General features: G+C 43.2%; 1 protein-coding gene across 20 annotated transcripts in view; it reads right to left on the reverse strand.

Moving 5' to 3' along the window:
* Window positions 1–1043: 1043 nt before the first annotated feature.
* Window positions 1044–24591, reverse strand: part of LOC139405484 (peripheral plasma membrane protein CASK-like) — a 190505-nt gene continuing 166957 nt past the window's right edge. For 5 of the 20 annotated variants that reach the window (XM_071147829.1, XM_071147826.1, XM_071147828.1 and 2 more), the window contains 10 exons: window positions 17871–17906; window positions 15608–15652; window positions 10961–11157; window positions 10410–10525; window positions 5521–5601; window positions 5339–5419; window positions 3928–4130; window positions 3230–3313; window positions 2021–2047; window positions 1533–1729 (listed from right to left, as the gene is read on the reverse strand). In XM_071147829.1, coding sequence (XP_071003930.1) covers window positions 1553–1729; window positions 2021–2047; window positions 3230–3313; window positions 3928–4130; window positions 5339–5419; window positions 5521–5601; window positions 10410–10525; window positions 10961–11157; window positions 15608–15652; window positions 17871–17906 — 1047 coding nt within the window. In that variant the 3' untranslated portion in view covers window positions 1533–1552. Of the gene's footprint in view, window positions 1730–2020; window positions 2048–3229; window positions 3314–3927; window positions 4131–5338; window positions 5420–5520; window positions 5602–10409; window positions 10526–10960; window positions 11158–15607; window positions 15653–17870; window positions 17907–24591 lie in introns of all 20 variants that reach the window. The other 15 variants (XM_071147840.1, XM_071147836.1, XM_071147838.1 and 12 more) reach the window with 8 other exon arrangements.

The following is a 24591-nucleotide window of genomic DNA, read 5'->3' on the forward strand; positions in this document are numbered from 1 at the left end:
TTGAGTAGACATCAATAGAAACATAGGAAATTACTCTGAAGTAATACAATATTTCAGTTGTGTATATTACTTGGTTTTTAGTTGATGACGTTGTTATTTTTCATTCCTCAAAGTCATCTTATCGCTGTTCAGGCAGTAGCAGTCAGCCAGATAATGTTTTCTCTGTTCTCCTCATATTGTTCTGTCTTTAGTCATCCTATATAGCTAGGCTAGCTGTACAGCTGTCTGACAAAATCCTTTTACTAGTTCTTCAAATAATATTTGCTTAATGAAAGCTACAACTCCCTTCAACCAAGTGGCCCACATAGTTCTTGAGTTGATTTATTTGGTGAATTATTTGATTTCTCTCTAGAGAAACAGTGCATTTGGGCACACACAAAAAAAATGAACTAAATGGAATTCAAGTCATTGAACCTACATCTTGTTGAAAAACCGAAAATCACCCGAAATGAATCTCTCAGCACTACTAATAAAGGAGAGGAGTAAAGGATCAATACAGAGGTGTTTGAGAGCCAGATAAACGGAGGCTGGAGTGTTTGTGTGGTTTTCTTCAGTCTGTCCAGCGAGAGAGAAAGAGATTATGGCAGGAAAAGACCTGTAACACAGAGACAGCTGACACGTCGATCACACCGACAGCATCACTGCGCAAAATGATACACAGCGTCATCTGGATATGTGTGCAACAACAGTTCAACATTCACCTTCTGCTACCATTTCTGTCAAGCCGTCTAGCATGCACACGTTCAATATATCCAATGTATTTTACCACACAGAACGCATTACAACTGCCTCTGCAAAACAACGCAGCGTACCATTGGAAATGAACGTACTTCTGGTGCACGGAAATGCAATGACACTGTGGGTGTAATCGAAGGGGAAAAAAACGTCAACATCCATGAAGGATGGGGTAATGGGGCCACAGCCGGTAACAGGATGCAGAAGGCTGCAGTGCACTACGAGGGGAGGAGATATAGTACTGTCTCTTTAAAACAAACTTCTACAAAAATGTTGCCTCCTAGCTAATACAGACATGACTATATCTATTTGTTTATTTTGTTTATACAACACTACGGCTAGGTAGTCTGTAAGGGCAGAATCTCATCGGCTGCTGCAGGTCATAATGCAGTAGATGGAGGGTTTCAATTGACTGCTGAAGGTCATGTGCAGTACACAGAGGTTTCTAATTGGTTGAGGTGCTTTTATTTTCCTGAAGGAATGATGTGAGTTTTTCATAGAGAATAATAGAGGCCTCAAGGGACCAAAAGGTCCTATTAGCATGGGCAGCTAAGGGCTTCCACCATGCTTCGGTCATTTTAAAGTAGTCAAAGTAGTCAGCTGGGTGGAGATTCCTATGGGTTGTTTCTTCAATGGTGCTGCCCATGCTGTCACAGATGCGATAATGGCACAGCTATAAAGAGGAGTCCTCTATCTATCTAGAAAGCAGAGGAGAGGAGGAGAGGAGGAGAGGAGGAGAAAGCAGAGGAGAGGAGAGGAGAGGAGAGGAGAGGAGAGGAGAGGAGAGGAGAGGAGAGGAGAGCTTTGTGTTTTTTCCTCAGTAGACCCAGGACACAGGGATCCACTGTGCGTTGGTACAGACCAGGTCTATAGCCTCCTCTAGGTGTCTGATGGTCTCATCTATCTCGTTGTTGATTATGGTTTGGTCAAAGTAATGGGCATAGGTCTTCTGGAGAATTTCTGACTCCTTCTGAAGATGCTGCAATGATTCGTCCTACAGAGAGAGAAAAAGAGGGGGGAGGAGCGCGAGAACGAGAGAGAGAGAGACATAAGACACAGACAGAGATGTGATGCCAATAAAGCAGTTTTAAATTAAACTGACAGAGAAAGAGTGAGTGTGTAGAGTGGATGAGTAGGGATTCAGGACAGTGCTTTGGTAGGCTTGGCCCTGGTGTCCTCAGTGAGAGGAGACTGGAGGAGAGAATTGAGCTGGTTTACCGAGGTAATACTACCACACAATAGACCACTACTGACTATGGCCAGCGTTTTCTCTACTCATACTTACTGGCAGCCTCCTGCACCACCTGGGGAGCTGAGAGCCAGTCAACCGAACGCAAGAGAAACGGAAAAATAGAAGCTCACAAAGACTGCATGCAAAATAAACCAGTGAAGAAAGCGATGAGAGAAGAAAAAGAAAATGTCGGAGTGCAGAAAAAAAGAAGAGTGCCAAGAGAGTCATGATACCCAGAAAACCTAGAGGTCAGACAGGGAAATGGTTCCAGTTGTTTTTCCACCTTTCATTTTGAGGGGATTTTATAAACACTTAAAAATAAAGGGCCGTGTTTAGTGTTGGCTCACCCTGTTGTGACATTTTGATAACCATGTAAATCTCTTTAGGTCAAGGTGGCTTTTATTAATATATTTGCCTGTATTTATCCCCCAAAAACATGGCTATCGTAAAGAACTACAAATGCCATAATGACCTGGACGAAACTGCCGAATCGAGGCAAAGGTAAGAATATCTGGATTAACTATCTAATGTTAACTAAACGTAGTAATGAATAAATAGGCTACATTTCTTTAAATGGACAATTCTGAGGCCTCCCGGGTGGCACAGTGGTTAAGGGCGCTGTACTGCAGCGCCAGCTGTACCATCAGAGTCCCTGATTTCGTGCCCAGGCTCTGTCGTAACCGGCCGCGACAGGGAGGTCCGTGGGGCGACGCACAATTGGCCTAGCGTCGCCCGGGTTAGGGAGGGCTTGGTCGGTAGGGGTGTCCTTGTCTCATCGCGCAAAGGTGTCAGCTAGAGATGACCTGCAGGGATTTACAGTTTTGCAAGATGTCTACTTTGATGCTAATTAGCATTTTCGAATCTGAGAGTAAATAGAGCTGAATATATTGATAAAAGGTCACCTTGTCTGAGATTTACATGGCTATCAAAACATCACACCAGAGTAAACCTACACGAAACACAGACCTTGTATTAAGTGTTTCTAAAATCCCCAATGGGAAAAATAAATGGTGGGGAAATGATTGGAACCATTTCCTTGTTTGAGCTCAAGGTTTTATAGGTATTATGACACCTCCACTGTGTGGCCCAGTTTATAGCTGCAGTGTCCCCAGTTTATAGCTGCAGTGTCCCCAGTTTATAGCTGCAGTGTCCCAAGTTTATAGCTGCAGTGTGTGTGTGTGTGTGTGTGTGTGTGTGTGTGTGTGTGTGTGTGTGTGTGTGTGTGTGTGTGTGTGTGTGTGTGTGTGTGAGTGAGTGTGTTACCTCATTGATGCCAGGGGTAATGGTTGGTGCAGCAATGAAAACAACGTAAGGAGCGAACTCCGCTGTCCGCAGGACCTTCAGGGCCTAATGGAGAATTGGTTACAGGTCAGCTGGGCTGTTTGTATGTGAGAAGACCTGCCTGAGAAGACCCTCGGCTTTCACAAGCACACATGACAAAACACCTAGATTATGTAGAATGTTTTGTTCACACTGTAGAGATAGAGGACTCCAGTGCCCAGAAGCCCATTTAGCATGGCCAGTGCCATTGAGGACTTTCACCATTTTGAAGTAGTCAACTGGGTGGGACTTCCTATGGCTTAAGGAAGGATCACATAATCCATCCAGGTCATCAGGAAGGATCAGCCAATGAATTACACTGGTGAGACAACATCCCATTACTGAAGGTGGCAGTGAATTGCCAACCTTGGATTTACACCTGTTCAAACAACACACTCTAGGTGGCAGTATGCACCCTTACGGTTTGTTAACCAACTCAGAAGTAGTAGAAGAAGAAAATAGACTACTTCAAAATGGGGAAGACCTCAATTGCGCTGCCCATTTTCTCGCAGACGCCATAATGAAACAGATACAAGGTTGTGTTCTCTAACTATCTCTATGGTTCACACACACACACACACACACACACACACACACACACACACACACACACACACACACACACACACACACACACACACCTGTGGCTCTACGTCCAGTATGGAGATGAGTCCCTGCTCGTGGATCTGGCGGAGGGTCTCTAGCCGCGTGCCGTACATGGCGTCCTCGTGACTACCGTACTCCAGGTAGTCATTGTTACTGATGTCCTGCATCATCTGGTCATGTGACACAAAGTAGTAGTTCTTCCCGTTTTCCTCGTCCTTCTTAGGAAGTCTGGTTGTATCTGGGGGAGGGAGGGTGTAAGGGTGAGATGAAAGAGAGGAGGAGGGGGTTAAGTAAGAACGATAACCACAACGGATGGTCAAAGTGAGTGAGTGAATGAGTCAGTGTGTAGTATGTTTATGTTAATATGGCGCCAGAGAGGATGACGTTTTACATGCTCCTAACCAACTGTGCTATTTTGTTAAAAATGGTAAAATCATATGTTTCACCGATTTGTGGCTGAACAACGCGGATACGGATAATATAGAGATGGCGGGACATTCCATGCACTGGCAGAACAGAGAAGAAGCTACGTCTGGTAAGACGAGGGGTGGGTGTGTGTGTCTTTTTGTCACACACCAAGACAGTCGTGAAGAGGGAATGACAAAACCTTTTCCCCTCGGGAGACTGAAAAGATTTGGCATGGGGCCCCAGATCCTCAAAAGGTTTTACAGCTGCACCATCGAGAGCATTCTGACCGGTTGCATCACTGCCTGGTATGGCAACTGCTCGGCAGCTGACCGTAAGGTGCTACAGAAGGTAGTGCGTACAGCCCAGTACATCACTGGGGCCAAGCTTCCTGTCATCCAGGACCTATATAATAGGCTGTGTCAGTGGAAACTCCATAAAATTGTCAGAGACTCCAGTCACCCAAGTCATAGACTGTTTTCTCTGCTACCACACGGCAAGCGGTACCAGAGTACCAAGTCTAGGACCAAAAGGCTCCTTAACAGCTTCTACCCCAAAACCATAAGACTGCTGAACAATTAATCAAATGGCCACCTGACGATTTACATTGACACGCCCCCCCTCCATTTGTTTTGTACACTGCTGCTACTCGCTGTTTATTATCTATGCATAGTCACTTCACCCCTAATTACATGTACACATTACCTCAACTAACCTGTACCTCCACACACTGACTTGGTACCAGTACCCCCCTGTATATAGCCTCGTTATGGTTATTTTATTGTGTTACTTTTTTATTATTTGTAACTTTTGTTTATTTGGTAAATCTTTTCTTAACTCTTCTTGAACTGCACTATTGGTTAAGGGCTTGTAGGTAAGCACTTCACTGTTAAGGTCTAAACTTGATGTATTCGGCGCATGTAACAAATCAATTTAAATTTGATTTGATTGATTGTCTGTGAAATGGGGAATCTGTGTGTGTGTGTGTGTGTGTGTGTGTGTGTGTGTGTGTGTGTGTGTGTGTGTGTGTGTGTGTCTTACGTGGGATTGGGTAGGCAAATCTGTCGGGGTGTTTTGTGATTAGTGTGTTCTTGATGTGTCTTCTGCCCACTCCATGGGCCCCTGTAGAAGAGAGAGCCCTCAGTCAGAACTGAGAACACCACCTAGTACCCTTAGCCAATACAGCATTATCCTTTATAATGCCAGATGATATTTCTACTTACCTAACAAGACTAGTGTTTTCCTCTTGAACGCAGGCAGTTTCACTACCTCTTCATACGTGACAAGATCTAATTGGTCGAATACTGGAGAAAGGGAGGCAAGGAAAGAGAGAGGGATAGTGAGACACTATGAAAGAGAGAGGGATAGTGAGACACTATGAAAGACCGACATGCAGAGAAGGGCATCTTACACGGGGACAACACAGGACCCTAACATTAAGGTGAGAGAATGCCTGGGACAACACAGGACCCTAACATTAAGGTGAGAGAATGCCTGGGACAACACAGGACCCTAACATTAAGGTGAGAGAATGCCTGGGACAACACAGGACCCTAACATTAAGGTGAGAGAATGCCTGGGACAACACAGGACCCTAACATTAAGGTGAGAGAATGCCTGGGACAACACAGGACCCTAACATTAAGGTGAGAGAATGCCTGGGACAGTTAGTTGGGCATGGAGACAATGAACATAGCCTGGGGACTTGAGTGTTTCAACATACAACAACACTATATCGACGTCTGGGACTGAGAAGGACAAGATGGCTAAAACAGAAACAGACAAGCACCCAGACTAGCCATGAGATGAAGAGGTAGACATTTTGTCTGTGACAATTAGTGACAGTTATTGACAATTAGTGACAGTTATTGACAATTAGTGACAGTCGGGAGATAATTCACAATTAGGGAATGATCTATGATGTTACAAGGAGAGATAGAGCTTGATCTTCTCCCTTGGAGTCGTATAAGTACAATTCCCTGTATGTCCTTAAACGTGACATCATTAAATCAAATAGCTAAATCAGAGGAGTGATTTATTATAACCCAGCCTAAAGCCCTAATCCAATGAGATGAAGAAGAGAGATTTGTGTAGGACTGTTCACACATGACGGGACAACGACAGAGAATATTGTCTTTTCCTTTTGGTCTGACGGGACCTCTGTGACGATCATGACATTCTGTCAGACGGTTATTGTCATCATAGAGACTAATAGAGATGGAGATAATTGACCATTAATTAACATTAACAAGATTAGCGTCTCCAGGCCTCCATGCATACAAGTCACATACAAGCCTATAATGTGCACCTGTGGAACATCTACATTTAAAAAGTGATACCACTTTGTATGTATGTGTGTTACGTTTGTATTTATTGATATATAAAACGATGGATGGATAGAAGAAGAGCTGACTGAGAGAACACAGGACGCGATGTGGGTGTCTGTACAGCATACAGCAAAGAGCATATGTTCTTACCCAGCATACATTACACCTCTACTGAACCTAACAGCTGTGTCTGACAGGGGAAATACAACACTCAGTACACCATGTACAGTACTCTGTCTGGAAGCTCTCTCTCTCTCTCTCTCTCTCTCTCTCTCTCTCTCTCTCTCTCTCTCTCTCTCTCTCTCTCTCTCTCTCTCTCTCTCTCTCTCTCTCTCTCTCTCTCTCTCTCTCTCTCTCTCTCTCTCTCTCTCTCTCTCTCTCTCTCTCTCTCTCTCTCTCTCTCTCTCTCTCTCTCTCTCTCTCTCTCTCTCTCTCTCTCTCTCTCATTGGCTGGCATGTGTCCTTGAACTTGTGCCGACCTTTAACCTTATGTGCAACGTGTCACATTCTGAGAATGACGCTCAGGGATATCAAATGAGGAATATATGTGTAATGTTAAAATTCAACTAACTACATCTGAAACACACAACACCATGCAAATACACACACAAACTGCAAAGCTACGTTCTTTCTGTTTTGTGCTGGATCTCTGTTGCTCTGAGCAGGTGCAACAGGAACAAAACAGAAACGTTGGGAGTAGTGCTGAGCAATTAGTGCTGAGGTCAGTTCGTTTTCGGGTTCGATTGTTCAAAAATAATCCCGGTTTTCAATTTCGGTTTCAATTTTTGGGGGTTGGATGCTGTAACAACACAGTAAACAATTAATACAAGTCCCATGATGGTAGTGACTGTCCATTACTGTCTATGATTTATTAACCACCATTTACTCACATTACTTTAACTCAGTATTTCAGTTGTTGTGTTTATTACATTTGTTTTATTTGATGACTTCATTATTTCATTCCACGTCATCATCTCATCTCTATAGAGCTGCTGTCTATGCTGTCTGACAAAGTAAATAATGTTAAGTCATGCATTTACATCGATCACATAGATGTGCAATGAATTATGGTCATTGTATTTACTTATCACATTTTATGCGCTAAACTATATTGAATATTGGCCTGTTGGAAACTACAACTCCCTACTACAGTGCACAGTTCAGGCTGAATCTGATTTATCTCTAGAGAAACTGTGCAATGTGTTGACTGAGCTTACAGAAAAAAACAAAAACAAAATGCAATTCAAATAATTGAACCGACGTCACACAATTTCAGTAAATCGCTCAGCACTAGTTAGGAGTGACAGCTGGTCAACTGAAAGGTTCATAATAACGCAAATAAAACAATTGATGAGAGGCAGAATGAGACAGACTGAGAGACAGAGACATAGATACACAGAGAGAGAGAGAGAGAGAGAGAGAGAGACAAAATAGGCGTTAGCTAGCCAGCTACTGTCACTGGTTGTTACTTACATGCAGAGAGGCCGTTTGGAGGGGGACAGCGTGAGAGATGGACAGGGGTTCAGTTACACAACAATATAGAAGTTACCATAGATACAGCAATACAACTCTGAAGCAGCAAAGCTCTGATGCACTGCTTTATATTACTAACCAAAAGGAGTAGGATGAAGTTGCTCCCAGACACTGATCTAAGGTCAGTTTTTGTATTTTAAGATCAGGATTTGGGCAGGGTATACCGACCTGACCTTAGATACTGTATGTGTCTAAAGGGCAACTTCTACCCAGAGCGTCACACTCTGGCCTCTTGAGGAGGGAAAGTAGGAATGATTCATCTTTATAGAGTTAAAATGGGACCTAATCATAGGCCTCATACTGTGAACATGCTGCCAGCTATCCCCCACATCACCTCTCATTCTCTCACATGCTGCCAGCTATCCCCCACATCACCTCTCATTCTCTCACATGCTGCCAGCTATCCCCCACATCACCTCTCATTCTCTCACATGCTGCCAGCTATCCCCTACATCACCTCTCATTCTCTCACATGCTGCCAGCTATCCCCCACATCACCTCTCATTCTCTCACATGCTGCCAGCTATCCCCCTACATCACCTCTCATTCTCTCACATGCTGCCAGCTATCCCCCACATCACCTCTCATTCTCTCACATGCTGCCAGCTATCCCCCACATCACCTCTCATTCTCTCACATGCTGCCAGCTATCCCCTACATTACCTCTCATTCTCTCACATGCTGCCAGCTATCCCCCTACATCACCTCTCATTCTCTCACATGCTGCCAGCTATCCCCCTACATCACCTCTCATTCTCTCACATGCTGCCAGCTATCCCCTACATTACCTCTCATTCTCCCACATGCTGCCAGCTATCCCCCACATCACCTCTCATTCTCTCACATGCTGCCAGCTATCCCCCTACATCACCTCTCATTCTCTCACATGCTGCCAGCTATCCCCTACATTACCTCTCATTCTCCCACATGCTGCCAGCAATCCCCCACATCACCTCTCATTCTCTCACATGCTCTATTCCCCTCCCAGTCCCTATCCCCCCCTCCCTGCTCCCCCTCTCTGTCCCTATCCCCCTCCCTGTCCCTGTCCTTATCCCCCTAACTGTCCCTGTCCCTATCCCCCTCCCTGTCCCTGCTCCCCCTCCTCATACGCACGTTGACATTTAATGTCATCGGTCTTGCCCTGGAGGCAGAACTGAGCGGTTTCAAAAATGTCTACATCGTAAAAAGACATGAAAACAAACATCTGCTTTTTGGTCTTAATTTAAGGTCAGGGTTTGGCATTAGGGCTAGTAGCATGGTTAACTTCAGGGTTAGGTTTAAAATCAGATTTTATGACTTTGTGGCTATGCTAACTAGCTATGCTAACACCCAGCTGTGCCCGATACCCAGCTCAACTCCCATAATCCCTTGGGAACAGCTCAGTGCAGATGTAGGCTGACATGTGCAAACATCTTTACACAATTAACTGACAAAAAAAATGAATTCTCCCAACAACAAAATCTATATAATACCCTCTCTCCTCTCCAGGCTTCTCAGTGAACAGGACTGGTGGAGAGGCTGACAGCTGATCTCTGGTCAGTGATGCTCTGCTGTTACTGGTTACTGTTGTCATTTGAGCTGCTCCATAGACGCACATGGCAGTGTCAGTTTGTCCTGCACATTGACCCTGGCCTGGTCTCCAGAGATCACAGTGACCAGAGATGACAGACACCAGAGATGACAGACACCAGATACCACCGACACCAGAGACCACCGACACCAGAGACCACCGACACCAGAGACCACAGACACCAGACACACACCGACACCAGATACCACCGACACCAGATACCACCGACACCAGAGACCACAGACACCAGAGATCATAGACACACACACACACACACACACACATACACACACACACACACACACACACACACACACTGTACATACCAATTTGATAACTGCTCACTCACACACACCCTCATATCTGAGCTTGCCCTTACGCCCCAGCACCAGGTCTCCCTGCTATTTCTGGCATGACTATGTCACTGGAGCCAGGGAATTCCCTGCTCTCCCTGTCCTCCCTGGTCCCACATTCCAACACCACCTCTCCGTTGTTCCTTGACCACACCTCCCTCTCCATTTCCCTCATACCCCCATGCCACCTTCTCACACGTGAGACCCTCACATTCCATGAAGTAACAGCTGAGGAACATTCTGACTGCATGACTGTTTACTGTACTCTATGGTATATGCATGCCATTGACCACATGGAAGTATGTGTGTGTGTGTGTGTGTGTGTGTACCTGCGTTGTGCTTGGCCAGGTACTTGTCTTTGTACTGTTTCTTCTTCTTGCCAAACCAGGTACAGCTGGCCTGCTGCTCCTGCTTGGTCTTCTCCATGGCTATACACGCCACACGCCTGAAAACATGGCCGGAAATACACACAATGAGAGTTAAACTAAATCACCACCTGATTCTCTTTAGATTTTGATGGAGATCTGTGATCTATCGCTGTGTGTGTATCTTCTCACCTCTCCAGGAGGTCTGGTGTTCAATGTGTGTGTGTGTGTGTGTGTGTGTGTGTGTGTGTGTGTGTGTGTGTGTATGTGTGTGTGTGTGTGTGTGTGTGTGTGTCTTCTCACCACTCCAGGAGGTCTGGTGTTCAATGTGTGTGTGTGTGTGTGTGTGTGTGTGTGTGTGTGTGTATGTCTTCTCACCACTCCAGGAGGTCTGGTGTTCAATGTGTGTGTGTGTGTGTATGTGTGTGTGTGTGTGTGTATGTGTGTGTGTGTGTATGTGTGTGTGTGTGTGTGTGTGTGTATGTGTATGTGTGTGTGTGTGTGTGTCTCCTCACCACTCCTGAAGTTCTGGTGAGGGTATGAGCCCTGCGGTGGCGTTCTTAGTGTTCTCCAGCTTCCCCTGCCACCAGTTGTGATCATCTTTACTGATGATCTGGACGATGTCACCAACCCGGAAGGGAATCCCAGCCTCCTTGCAGGGTATGAGGTCATCTCTGGAGGGGTCATACTCAAACTGGGCCCTCACGTAGATCTGAGACACATAGACAGTGGTCAGCTAGAGGTCAAGATGGAGTGAGCTGAATGAGTCACTGGTGAGGTAGGGATGGAGGGAGAGAGTGAGGGAGAGAGAAAGAGAAAGAGGGAGGGAGAGGGAGTGAGGGAGGTAGAGGGAAAGAGAGGGAGGGAGGGCGGGCAGGAGAGAGAGAGAGAGAGAGAGAGAGAGAGAGAGAGAGAGAGAGAGAGAGAGAGAGAGAGAGAGAGAGAGAGATAGAAAGAGAGGGAGGGCGGGAGAGAGAGAGAGAGAGAGATAGAGAGATAGAAAGAGAGGGAGGGCAGGAGAGAGAGAGAGAGATAGAAAGAGAGATAGAAAGAGAGGGAGGGCGGGAGAGAGAGAGAGCGAGAGATAGAAAGAGAGAGAGCAGTTGTGTTGAGGAGATAATTTCCTGTGATGCCCGGTTGCCAGGTTGGAGACCTGGAGAGGGAGGAGTGGTGTGTGGCTGTTTATTTTATTTAGCCTTTATTTAACTAGGCAAGTCAGTTAAGAACAAATTCTTATTTATAATGATGGCCTACCAAAAGGCAAAAGGCCTTCTGCGGGGACGGGGGCTGGGATTAAACATTTTAAACTAAATAAAAACAGGACAAAACACACATCACGACAAGAGAGACACCACAACACTACAGACCAATGGGTTGCCAGATCGAAGACCTTTCCCTATGGGTAGTTTTACCTCACGGGGGACACTCAAAGAAATAGCTGTGTGGTATAAATGAGCCTCTCTGTCCAGTTGCCAGGTTGGAGACCTGAAGAGGGAGGAGTGGCGTCCAGACCAATGGGTTGCCAGATCGAAGACCTTTCCCTATGGGTAGTTTTACCTCACGGGGGACACTCAAAGAAATAGCTGTGTGGTATAAATGAGCCTCTCTGTCCAGTTGCCAGGTTGGAGACCTGAAGAGGGAGGAGTGGCGTCCAGACCAATGGGTTGCCAGATTGGAGACCTGAAGAGGGAGGAGTGGCGTCCAGACCAATGGGTTGCCAGATTGGAGACCTGAAGAGGGAGGAGTGGTGTCCAGACCAATGGGTTGCCAGGTTGGAGACCTGGAGAGAGAGGAGTGGCTTCTGGCAGTACAAACCAATGGGTTGCCAGATTAGAGACCTGAAGAGGGAGGAGTGGCATCCAGACCAATGGGTTGCCAGATTGGAGACCTGGAGAGGGAGGAGTGGCTTCTGGCAGTACAAACTAATGGGTTGCCAGATTGGAGACCTGAAGAGGGAGGAGTGGCATCCAGACCAATCGGTTGCCAGATTGGAGACCTGGAGAGGGAGGAGTGGCTTGTAGCTGTACAGACCAATGAGTTCCCAGGTTGGAGACCTGGAGAGGGAGGAGTGGCTTGTAGCTGTACAGACCTATGAGTTCCCAGGTTGGAGACCTGGAGAGGGAGGAGTGGGGTCTGGCTGTACAGACCAATGGGTTGCCAGGTTGGAGACCTTTACCTATGGGCAGTAGGGCTGGGCGGTATACAGTATTTTATGATATACCAGTACTGATGCAGGGACCGGTTTGGGTTATTACTTTACCTTCTATACCGGTATTTGAATGTTTGGTTTGTAAAATGTGATGCGCTGTGTGTTATGTCAATTCTTATAGTTTACTTCGCTACTTGAGCTCTTTCTCACTGTGCCACTTTCCACACAGATCTAGCCACGCCCCCTGTCACTCAAGGAGCGCATTTTAATGTTCCTCAACCACGAGACACTTGCATTCAGTCTGCATGGTCAATGCAGCAATGTTGATGACAACGATGTTGTTTTCACTTTGCTTCTTAATATAAATCCACTAGCGTTCTATAATGACACTATTAGTTTGTGTTTCATACATCAGAAAACAGCTAGTTTGTCTTTTCTTAGCAAGTTGCCCTAAATCATGTGAGGCGCTAATCATTAGCCGCTAATGCTAATAGCTAGCTAGCTAGCGAATAAATGTACTGAGTAAGAGCAAAAGTAGCTAGTTTAATACAGCCTGATAATACCAGTGATGGTGTAGCCCTAAAATCAGCATGTTGTTTGTGCAACAGTATCTTCTAAATCAAAGAGGAATATGCAAAGCAAGCATATGTTAGCTACATGAAGTGGCTAAGAGAAAACATGCAATGTAGTCAAAGCTTATAGGTTCCACTAGGAAACACTTATCAACACTTTAGTTCCTACCCTGGCACAATTACTCCTCCCTGGCAATTTAATTTGTTGGCATCTCAAACAACACTGTATTCAAAGTGCCCACTATTATATTCTAACTATAAAATTAGAATAGTCATTCTATTTCCACGATTCCAACAGTGTTGCTCTAATTCGCAAGTCAAATCGCAATTGCAATATTTGGTTAAAAATAAGTCCAAGATTATTTGCGCATATCGTGCAGCCCTATGTGGCAGTGTGGAAATTATCTCAATAGAGCAAAGGTGTAAAGTACTTAAGTAAAAATACTTTCAAGTACTACTTTAGTAAAAATACTTTCAAGTACTACTTTAGTCGTTTTTTTGTATCTATATTTTACTTTACTATTGTTGACAACTTTTACTTCACTACATTCCTCAAGACAATACTGTACTTTTTACTCCATACATTTTCCCTGACACCTAAAAGTACTCGTTACATTTTGAATGCTTAGCAGGACAGGAAAACGGCCCAATTCCCTTGTCAAGAGAACATCCCTGGTCATCTACTAGGACTAAACACAAATGCTTTGTTTGTAAATTATGTCTGAGTGTTGGAGTGTGCCCCTGGCTATCCGTTAATTACTAAAAAAAACAAGAAAATGGTGCCATCTGGTTTGCTTAATATAAGGAATTTGAAATTATTTATACTTTTACTTTTGATAATTAAGTACATTTTATCAATTATATTTACTTTTGATACTTAAGTATATTTAAAACCAAATACTTTTAGACTTTTACTCAAGTAATATTTTACTGGGTAACTTTCACTTTTACTTGAGTAATTTTCTATTAACGTATCTATACGTTTACTCAAGTATGACAATTGAGTACTTTTTCCACCCTGCAATTGAGTGCAGGAAATGCAGAAATGGTAAAAGTGCTGAAATTAGTTTTGGTTGAAGTTGAATTGAACAGTATAAACCAATCAGAATGGAGAAAGACTCCACCCAAGGTCACTCACTAATAAAGCACCCTAGGATCACTCACTAATAAAGCACCCTAGGATCACTCACTAATAAAGCACCCTAGGATCACTCACTAATAAAGTACCCTAGGATCACTCACTAATAAAGCACCCTAGGATCACTCACTAATAAAGCACCCTAGGATCACTCACTAATAAAGTACCCTAGGATCACTCACTAATAAAGCACCCTAGGATCACTCACTAATAAAGCACCCTAGGATCACTCACTAATAAAGCACCCTAGGATCACTCACTAATAAAGCACCCTAGGATCACTCACTAATAAAGTACCCTAGGATCACTCACTAATAAAGCAAATGTAGAACTTTTATTAATCAAAAACCGTCATACCGTCCAATTTAAAAAAATACTGTGATATAATATTTTGGCCATATCGCCCGGCCCTAGTGGCTGTCTGGTACAAAAAAACACGAGTTGTGGTATTAATCAACATCTTTCTTCAGAGGCAGTACACAGAAGAGGACTGGCCACCCCTCAGAGCCTGGTACCTCTCTAGGTTTCTTCCTAGGGTCCTGCCTTTCTAGGGAGTTTTTCCTAGCCACCGTGCTTCTACATCTGCATTGCTTGCTGTTTGGGATTTTAGGCTGGGTTTCCGTATAAGCACTTTGTGACATCTGCTGATGTAAAAAGGGCTTCATAAACAAATGTGATTTGATTTGATTCGACTGATATAAATGGCACAGGAATCGTTAACATAGAGTTGTCTCTTTAGAATCTCTCATGGATCGTTAACACAGGGTTGTCTCTTTAGAATCTCTCGTGGATCGTTAACACAGAGTTGTCTCTTTAGAATCTCTCGTGGATCGTTAACACAGGGTTGTCTCTTTAGAATCTCTCAAGGATCGTTAACACAGGGTTGTCTCTTTAGAATCTCTCCTTGAACTTGTTAAAACATATGTTCTGTATCACTGACTGATTCAACACACCTTTAGCACCAGAGTACCAGTCTTGTGCAGTGTCTGATAAGACCTGTTCATATGTTCATATTCAATACATTTCTCTGAGAAGTGTATTGAGACCTTGTGATAATGCACTCTGAATACAGTAAGACTTGACTAGTTGCAATAATCAAAAGGCTGTGGTTTTTCATTGTGGTTTTAGTCGTATTAGACTGTAAGATTCTACTATATGGGATGTTGTTTAGGAGAAAAAAATATTCCTATTACAGTCATCTAAGGGAATAACTATGGTGTAGCCATAGAGATAAAACAATTCCTAGGATGTCTGCTGTTTTATCTCAATGGTGTAGCACTGTGGAGGCAACACTATATCTTACCTTGACGGACATTTTATCCTTGATTGGAGGTCTGGGTACGACCATCTAGGATGTGAAAGCACCACACACACATCATGCAGTAAAACCACTACAGAGTGTCTACACACACAGTACAGTGAGTGGAGCGCGGGGGAGATAGAGAATGTTAAGCATTAATGCTACTATGGTGATGGATTAACATGGATGATGTCACTTTCAGTGTTGGACGTAAATTCCACTTTAATTCATTTTATTCAGAGGATAAATTGAAATTCACTTAATTTCACGAATTGCCTGTTTCTGTCAAAGAGGATTCAATTCATCCTCTGAAATGGAATTTAAATGGTATTGACCCCAACCCTGGTTATAACGAGGAGACTGACCCATTGGAATTCTTTTAAACACGCATTCCTTCCTTCTTATAATGAGGAGACTGGCCCTTTGGAATTCTTTTAAACACGCATTCCTTCCTTCTTATAATGAGGAGACTGGCCCTTTGGAATTCTTTTAAACACGCATTCCTTCCTTCTTATAATGAGGAGACTGACCCATTGGAATTCTTTTAAACACGCATTCCTATCTTCTTATAATGAGGAGACTGGCCCTTTGGAATTCTTTTGATCACGTATTCCTTCCCTTGTTCCTGCCTTCATTTTAAAAGATCTGAAAAGACTAGATTGGTAAAATACATGGATGAGCTTTAACCTATCCAACACTGTCAGATCAGTGATTGCTGATCAAGGAAGGGAGGTAGAATGCATTCAGTAACAGGAATCCAAAACAATTTCATGGGTTTCAAATTGAGAGATCATAATGGATGATGATGTCACATGCTAATGGGTGAGATTATAGAGGGCTTGAGGAGCCAGTAACACCCTCCAAACTGTCCAATATAGCCCATGCATGGGTCTTAGTTATCTGATTAGAGACTGACGTGTAATGTTGTTTAATGTGCGACTGTGCAGTTCAGAGAAGTAACTGCAGCCATATCTCAGTGAGACAGTGCTACTGTGGGCGACCTCTACTGGTGGCATCTACACACTGGATGTACGCAACTCTCCTGGGATGAGGTTTGATTAGGTTTATTAGATTAAAGCTCAGGTCAAGTTACTCGTTGGGTTTGCGCTGGTGTATGGGTTTAAGATGGGCGTTTGAGTCTACACAGACAGTCAGTGATGGTGTTTCTGTTGGGGTCCACAAAGACAATGATGAAAAGGGTGAGGAGGAGGAGGGTGATGGAGCACCACTGTTTAAACAATGCCTGTGCCATTAGTATACAGCTAGGATTTTACTAATCAAAGCTAACTAGATATATACTCTTTGGTTACACAGTTACAGTTAGTCACCAGCTCTGGTCCTGTTGGCCCACAGGGGGAGCAGACTGTCCCAAACCAGCTCTGGTCCTGTTGGCCCACAGGGTGAGCAGACTGTACTAAACAAGCTCTGGTCCTGTTGGTCCACAGGGTGAGCAGACTGTCCCAAACAAAGCTCTGGTCCTGTTGGTCCACAGTGAGCAGACTGTCCCAAACAAAGCTCTGGTCCTGTTGGCCCACAGGGGGAGCAGACTGTCCCAAACCAGCTCTGGTCCTGTTGGCCCACAAGGTGAGCAGACTGTCCTAAACAAGCTCTGGTCCTGTTGGTCCACAGGGTGAGCAGACTGTCCCAAACAAAGCTCTGGTCCTATTGGCCCACAGGGTGAGCAGACTGTATTAGCTAGCTATCAACAATAATAATAGATACCTTAACAAGTAGAATCAGGGGTGTTATTGCTGAGCTGGAACAAAAGCCTGCACTACCCTATAGCTGTCAAAGACCAGGGCTAGAGACCACCAGACTGTGATCTGATTTAGGGATGCCCAATTACAATCTGTATTCTGTCTTAAGGGGAAGGTCTGGATATTGGTGAGTAAAGGGGGGCCACAAGCCATTCCGTGTCCCTAGGCCAGGCAGGGGAGCTAGGGAGAGAGAGAAGCCGGAGTGGGGGGGGGGGGGGGGGCAGCACTGGAGGCCTGGAGCTCGGGATTCTTTTAGCACGCACAGACAGACAGACAGACAGACAGATAGACAGACAGACAGACAGACAACAAGGACAGTTGACCTTGACAGTTAGTCAATGGGGGGGTGGGGGGGCATGTGAACTCGCAAACACACTGTGTCTGTGCACATATGCGCACACACACACGGATGTGTAGAAATTGGATGAGGGGAAATGAATGGAGGAGTTGTGAGGGGTTGTGTGTTACAGTTCAGCTTGTGTGTTTCACAAGGTAGAGAGTGCTGGTACCTGTCGACTCTTGGGTTGGACGGTAGACGGCAGATCCTGAAGAGAAAACACCAGCAGTGACAGAGAGACAGAGAGTTTACACCAGAGAGATCAGGGGAACTGCCACAACAACACCATAATATTGTGTACAGAAGACAGTCAAACATACATTCCCTACCATCATGTCACCAATGAGAGAGAGAGGGTACAGTGATTCTCAGTTAGCCATACAGACATAGTTGAGCTTTAGGGTGTTAGAGCAGAGCTTCTGCAGGACAAATCTCACAGAAGTGAGCAGGAAAGCAGAGAGCAAGCAAAGCAATTTCAGCACCGAAGTGTACAGTTATCAAGTAGGTAGGTATTTAGGTAGGTATAGGTAGGTAGGTAGGGGTAGGTAGGTCTGTATGCATAGGTAGGTAGAGGTAGGTAGGTAGGCATGTATGCATAGGTAGGTGTAGGTACAGTTGAAGTCAGAAGTTTACATACACTTAGGTTGGAGTCATTAAAACTCGTTTTTCAACCACTCCACATATTTCTTGTTAACAAACTATAGTTTTGGCAAGTCGGTTAGGACATCTACTTTGTACATGACACAAGTCATTTTTCCAACAATTGTTAACAGACAGATTATTTCACTTATAATTCACTGTATCACAATTCCAGTGTATCAGAAGTTTACAAACACTAAGTTGACTGTGCTTTTAAATAGCTTGGAAAATTCCAGAAAATGATGTCATGGCTTTAGAAGCTTCTGATAGGCTAATAGACTGTAGACTGTAACTAGGTAAACTTATACTCTGTTTTATTATATCTTATTAACAATATGAATTGAGGGATTGTGGAGCATGAAACAGGGGGTAATTAGGGGGTAATTAAATGAGATAAATACCATTCCAGCTAGGTTGGAGAAGACTGGAAGTGTTTTTTTTAAGTAAGCAGAAAGGGTTGATAACCTATGGTTGAACCGACTCAACTTAGCTCTGGGATGTTTAGATAAGGCAGTGTGTGTTTTCTTAGGTTTTCCATTAGCTGGAACTGTCTGCTGAATGGTGATGGATGAAAACTTCTGAAGGTTTATCTCGAATGAACTTTTGAACTGTTGGGAAAAAGAATATTTTATAACCTATGACGTCATATTTTGTATATAAACTGTTGTTGGTGGTTACATGGCAGCGCGCTCCGAGAATAAATACTATTATCTATTTTTGATAAGACTGGTCTCTGTCTATTTTATGCAAATAAGAATCTTACAAATTCTCATAAAATAGACTAAGTGAATTCAATTAAAGAAAACATATTGGAATTATGAAATTACATTAACATATTCACATCTTCATCAATCAATAATCTACAATGGATGCCATATGTAGATAGGCAGGTATAGGTAGGTACAGGTAAGTAGATAGAGGTAGGTAGGTAGGTAGGTAGGTAGGTAGGTAGGTAGGTAGGTAGGTAGGTAGGTAGGTAGGTAGGTAGGTAGGTAGGTAGGTAGGTAGGTAGGTATAGGTAGGTACAGGTAAGTAGGTAGAGCTAGGTAGGTAGAGGTAGGTAGGTAGGTACGTACGTAGATTTATGTAGGTAGGTACAGGTACGTAGATATAGGTATAGGTAGGTAGAGAGGTAGGTATAGGTAGATAGGTATAGGTAGGTACAGGTAAGTAGGTAGAGGTAGGTAGTTAGGTACGTAGATTTAGGTAGGTAGGTACAGGTACGTAGATGTAGGTATAGGTAGGTACAGTGCCTTGCGAAAGTATTCGGCCCCCTTGAACTTTGCGACCTTTTGCCACATTTCAGGCTTCAGACATAAAGATATAAAACTGTATTTTTTTGTGAAGAATCAACAACAAGTGGGACAAATCATGAAGTGGAACGACATTTATTGGATATTTCAAACTTTTTTAACAAATCAAAAACGGAAAAATTGGGCGTGCAAAATTATTCAGCCCCTTTACTTTCAGTGCAGCAAACTCTCTCCCAAAGTTCAGTGAGGATCTCTGAATGATCCAATGTTGACCTAAATGACTAATGATGATAAATACAATCCACCTGTGTGTAATCAAGTCTCCGTATAAATGCACCTGCACTGTGATAGTCTCAGAGGTCCGTTAAAAGCGCAGAGAGCATCATGAAGAACAAGGAACACACCAGGCAGGTCCGAGATACTGTTGTGAAGAAGTTTAAAGCCGGATTTGGATACAAAAAGATTTCCCAAGCTTTAAACATCCCAAGCAGCACTGTGCAAGCGATAATATTGAAATGGAAGGAGTATCAGACCACTGCAAATCTACCAAGACCTGGCCGTCCCTCTAAACTTTCAGCTCATACAAGGAGAAGACTGATCAGAGATGCAGCCAAGAGGCCCATGATCACTCTGGATGAACTGCAGAGATCTACAGCTGAGGTGGGAGACTCTGTCCATAGGACAACAATCAGTCGTATATTGCACAAATCTGGCCTTTATGGAAGAGTGGCAAGAAGAAAGCCATTTCTTAAAGATATCCATAAAAAGTGTAGTTTAAAGTTTGCCACAAGCCACCTGGGAGACACACCAAGCATGTGGAAGAAGGTGCTCTGGTCAGATGAAACCAAAATTGAACTTTTTGGCAACAATGCAAAACGTTATGTTTGGCGTAAAAGCAACACAGCTGAACACACCATCCCCACTGTCAAACATGGTGGTGGCAGCATCATGGTTTGGGCCTGCTTTTCTTCAGCAGGGACAGGGAAGATGGTTAAAATTGATGGGAAGATGGATGGAGCCAAATACAGGACCATTCTGGAAGAAAACCTGATGGAGTCTGCAAAAGACCTGAGACTGGGACAGAGATTTGTCTTCCAACAAGACAATGATCCAAAACATAAAGCAAAATCTACAATGGAATGGTTCAATAATAAACATATCCAGGTGTTAGAATGGCCAAGTCAAAGTCCAGACCTGAATCCAATCGAGAATCTGTGGAAAGAACTGAAAACGAAAATGCTCTCCATCCAACCTCACTGAGCTCGAGCTGTTTTGCAAGGAGGAATGGGAAAAAATGTCAGTCTCTCGATGTGCAAAACTGATAGAGACATACCCCAAGCGACTTACAGCTGTAATCGCAGCAAAAGGTGGCGCTACAAAGTATTAACTTAAGGGGGCTGAATAATTTTGCACGCCCAATTTTTCAGTTTTTGATTTGTTAAAAAAGTTTGAAATATCCAATAAATGTCGTTCCACTTCATGATTGTGTCCCACTTGTTGTTGATTCTTCACAAAAAAATACAGTTTTATATCTTTATGTTTGAAGCCTGAAATATGGCAAAAGGTCGCAAAGTTCAAGGGGGCCGAATACTTTCGCAAGGCACTGTAGGTAGATACAGCGGCAAGAAAAAGTATGTGAACCCTTTGGAATTACCTGGATCTCTGCATAAATTGGTAACCAAATTTGATCTGATCTTCATCTAAGTTACAACAATAGACAAACATAGTGTGCTTAAACTAATAAGACACAAATGATTGTATTTTTCTTGTCTATATTGAATATATAATTTAAACATTCACAGTGTAGGTTGGAAAAAGTATGTGAACCCCTAGGCTAATGACTTCTCCAACAGCTAATTAGAGTCAGTAGTCAGCTAACCTGGAATCCAATCAATGAGACGAGATTGGAGATGTTGGTTAGAGCTGCCTTGCCCTATAAAAACACTCACAAAATTTGAGTTAGCTATTCACAATAAGCATTGGCTGATGTGAACCATGCCTCGAATAAAAGAGATCTCAAAATACCTAAGATTAAGAATTGTTGACTTGCATCAAGCTGGAAAGGGTTACAAAAGTATCTCTAAAAGCCTTGATGTCCATCAGTCCACGGTAAGACATTGTCTATAAATAGAGAAAGTTCAGCATTGTTGCTACTCTCTCTAGGAGTGGCCGTCCTGCAAAGTTGACTGCAAGATCACAGAGCAGAATGCTCAATGAGGTTAAGAAGAATCCTAGCGTGTCAGCTAAAGACCAAAGACTAAAATCTCTGGAACGTGCTAACATCTCTGTTGATGAGTCCACGATACGTAAAACACTAAACAAGAATGGTGTTCATGGGAGGGTACCACGGAAAAAGCCACTGCTGTCCAAAAAAAACCATTGAGGCACGTCTGAAGTTTGCAAAAGTGCACCTGGATGTTCCACAGCACTACTGTCAAAATATTCTGTGGACAGATTAAACTAAAGTTGTGTTGTTTGGAAGGAACACAACACTATGTGTGGAGAAAAAAAGGCACAGCACACCAACATCAAAACCTCATCCCAACTGTAAAGTATGGTGGAGGGAGCATCATGGTTTGGGGCTGCCTCAGGCCTGGACAATTGCTATCATTTGACAGAAAAATTTATTCCCAAGTTTATCAAGACATTTTGCAGGAGAATGTTAGGCTATCTGTCGGCCAACTGAAGCTCAACAGAAGTTGGGTGATGCAACATGACAACAACCCAGAAGACAGAAGTAAATCAACAACAGAATGACTTGAACAGAAGAAAATACGCCTTCTGGAGTGGCCCAGTCAGTCCTGACCTCAACCCGATTGAAATGCTGTGGCATTACCTCAAAAGAGTAGTTCACACCAGACATCCCAAGAATATTGCTGAACCTAAACAGTTTTTATAAATACATTTATAAATAAATTCCAAGGATTCACATAATTTTCCCACCCCGCACTGTGAATGTTTACACGGTGTGTTCAATAAAGACATGAAAACGTATAATTGTTTGTGTGTTATTAGTTTAAGCAGACTGTGTTTATATATTGTTGTGAAAGATATAAATATCTGAAAAGTTATATTAGGAAAATTATAACTTTGTAATCTGAATATTTTCCTTGGTGCCCCGACTTCCTAGTTAATTACAGTTACATGATTAATCAGTTTAATCGCGTAATACTAATTACAGAGAATCTTTGATAAAAACTAAAAGTCTTAATTTAATGATATTAAAGACACGACACTTTCAACCGGGAATTAAAATGGTTTTTGGGGGATTTGTATCATTTGATTTATGCAACATGCCTACCACTATGAAAATGCAAAATATTTTTTATTGTGAAACAAACAAGAAATAAGACACGTCTCTTGGGGTATGTAAGCTTGGCACATCTAGCCACTGGTATTTTTGCCCATTCTTCAAGGCAAAACTGTTCCAGCTCCTTCAAGTTGGATGGTTTCCGCTGGTGTACAGTCTTTAAGTCATACCACAGATTCTCAATTGGATTGAGCTTTGACTAGGCCATTCCAAGAGATTTAAATGTTTCCTCTTAAATCACTTGAGTGTTGCCATCCATCATTTCTTAAATTTCTTAAATTCTGACCAGTGTCCCAGTCCCTGCCATTGAAAAACATCCCCACAGCATGATGCTGCCACCACCATGCTTCACTGTGGGGATGTTGTTCTTGGGGTGATGAGAGGTGTTGGGTTTGCGCCAGACATAGCATTTTCCTTTATGGCCAAAAAGCAACATTTTAGCCTCATCTGACTAAAGTACCTTCTTCCATATGTTTGGGGAGTCTCCCACATGCCTTTTGGCGAACACCAAACATGTTTGCTTATTTTTTTCTGGACACTTCCGTAAAGTCTAGCTCTGTGGAGTGTATGACTTAAAGTGGTCCTATGGACAGATACTCCAATCTCCGCTATGGAGCTTTGCAGCTCTTTCTTTTTTGTTGTCTCTCTGATTAATGCCCTCTTTACCTGGTCTGTGAGTTTTGGTGGGCGGCCCTCTCTTGGCAGGTTTGTTGTGGTGCCATATTCTTTCCATTTTTAAATAATGGATTCAATGGTGCTCCGTGGGATGTTCAAAGTTTAGGATATTTTTTTATAACCCAACCCTGATCTGTACTTCTCGACAACGTTGTCCCTGACCTGTTTGGAGACCTCCTTGGTCTTCATAGTGCCGTTTGCTTGGTGGTGCCCCTTGCTTAGTGGTGTTGCAGACTCTGGGGCCTTTCAGAACAGTTGTATATATACTGAAATCATGTGACACTTAGATTGCACTCAGATGGACTTTATTTAACTAATTATGTGACTTCTGAAGGTAATTGGTTGCACCAGATCTTATTTAGGGTTTCATAGCAAAGGGGAGGGGCTTCATAGCAAAGGGGAGGGGCTTCATATCAAAGGGGAGGGGCTTCATAGCAAAGGGGGTGAATACATATGCAAGCACCACTTTTCCGTTTTTTATTTTGTAGAATTTTTTGAAACAAGTTATTTTTTTCATTTTACTTCACCAATTAGGACTATTTTGTGTATGTCCATTACACGAAATCCAAATAAAAATCCATTTAAATTCCAGATTGTAATGCAACAAAATAGGAAAAACGCCAAGGGAGGTGAATACTTTTGCAAGGCACTGTATGTGGGTAGGTAGATGTAGGTAGGTAGAGGTAGGTTGGTAGGTAGGTACGTACGTACGTAAAGGTAGGCTTGTTGTCTGGATCCTTAGTGAATGTAGTGGATAATATTGAAGGTAGTTGTATAGGAACAGAGTTGTATAGGAACAGAGTTTTACAGGAACATAGTTGTATAGGAAGAGAGTTTTATAGGAACAGAGTTGTATAGGAAGAGAGTTGTATAGGAATATAGTTGAATAGGAACAGAGTTGAATAGGAACAGAGCTGTATTGGAACATATATATACAGTGCCTTGCGAAAGTATTCGGCCCCCTTGAACTTTGCGACCTTTTGCCACATTTCAGGCTTCAAACATAAAGATATAAA

This window comes from Oncorhynchus clarkii, chromosome 3 (genome assembly GCF_045791955.1).
Source record: "Oncorhynchus clarkii lewisi isolate Uvic-CL-2024 chromosome 3, UVic_Ocla_1.0, whole genome shotgun sequence".
In the NCBI taxonomy this organism is placed as follows: domain Eukaryota; kingdom Metazoa; phylum Chordata; class Actinopteri; order Salmoniformes; family Salmonidae; genus Oncorhynchus; species Oncorhynchus clarkii.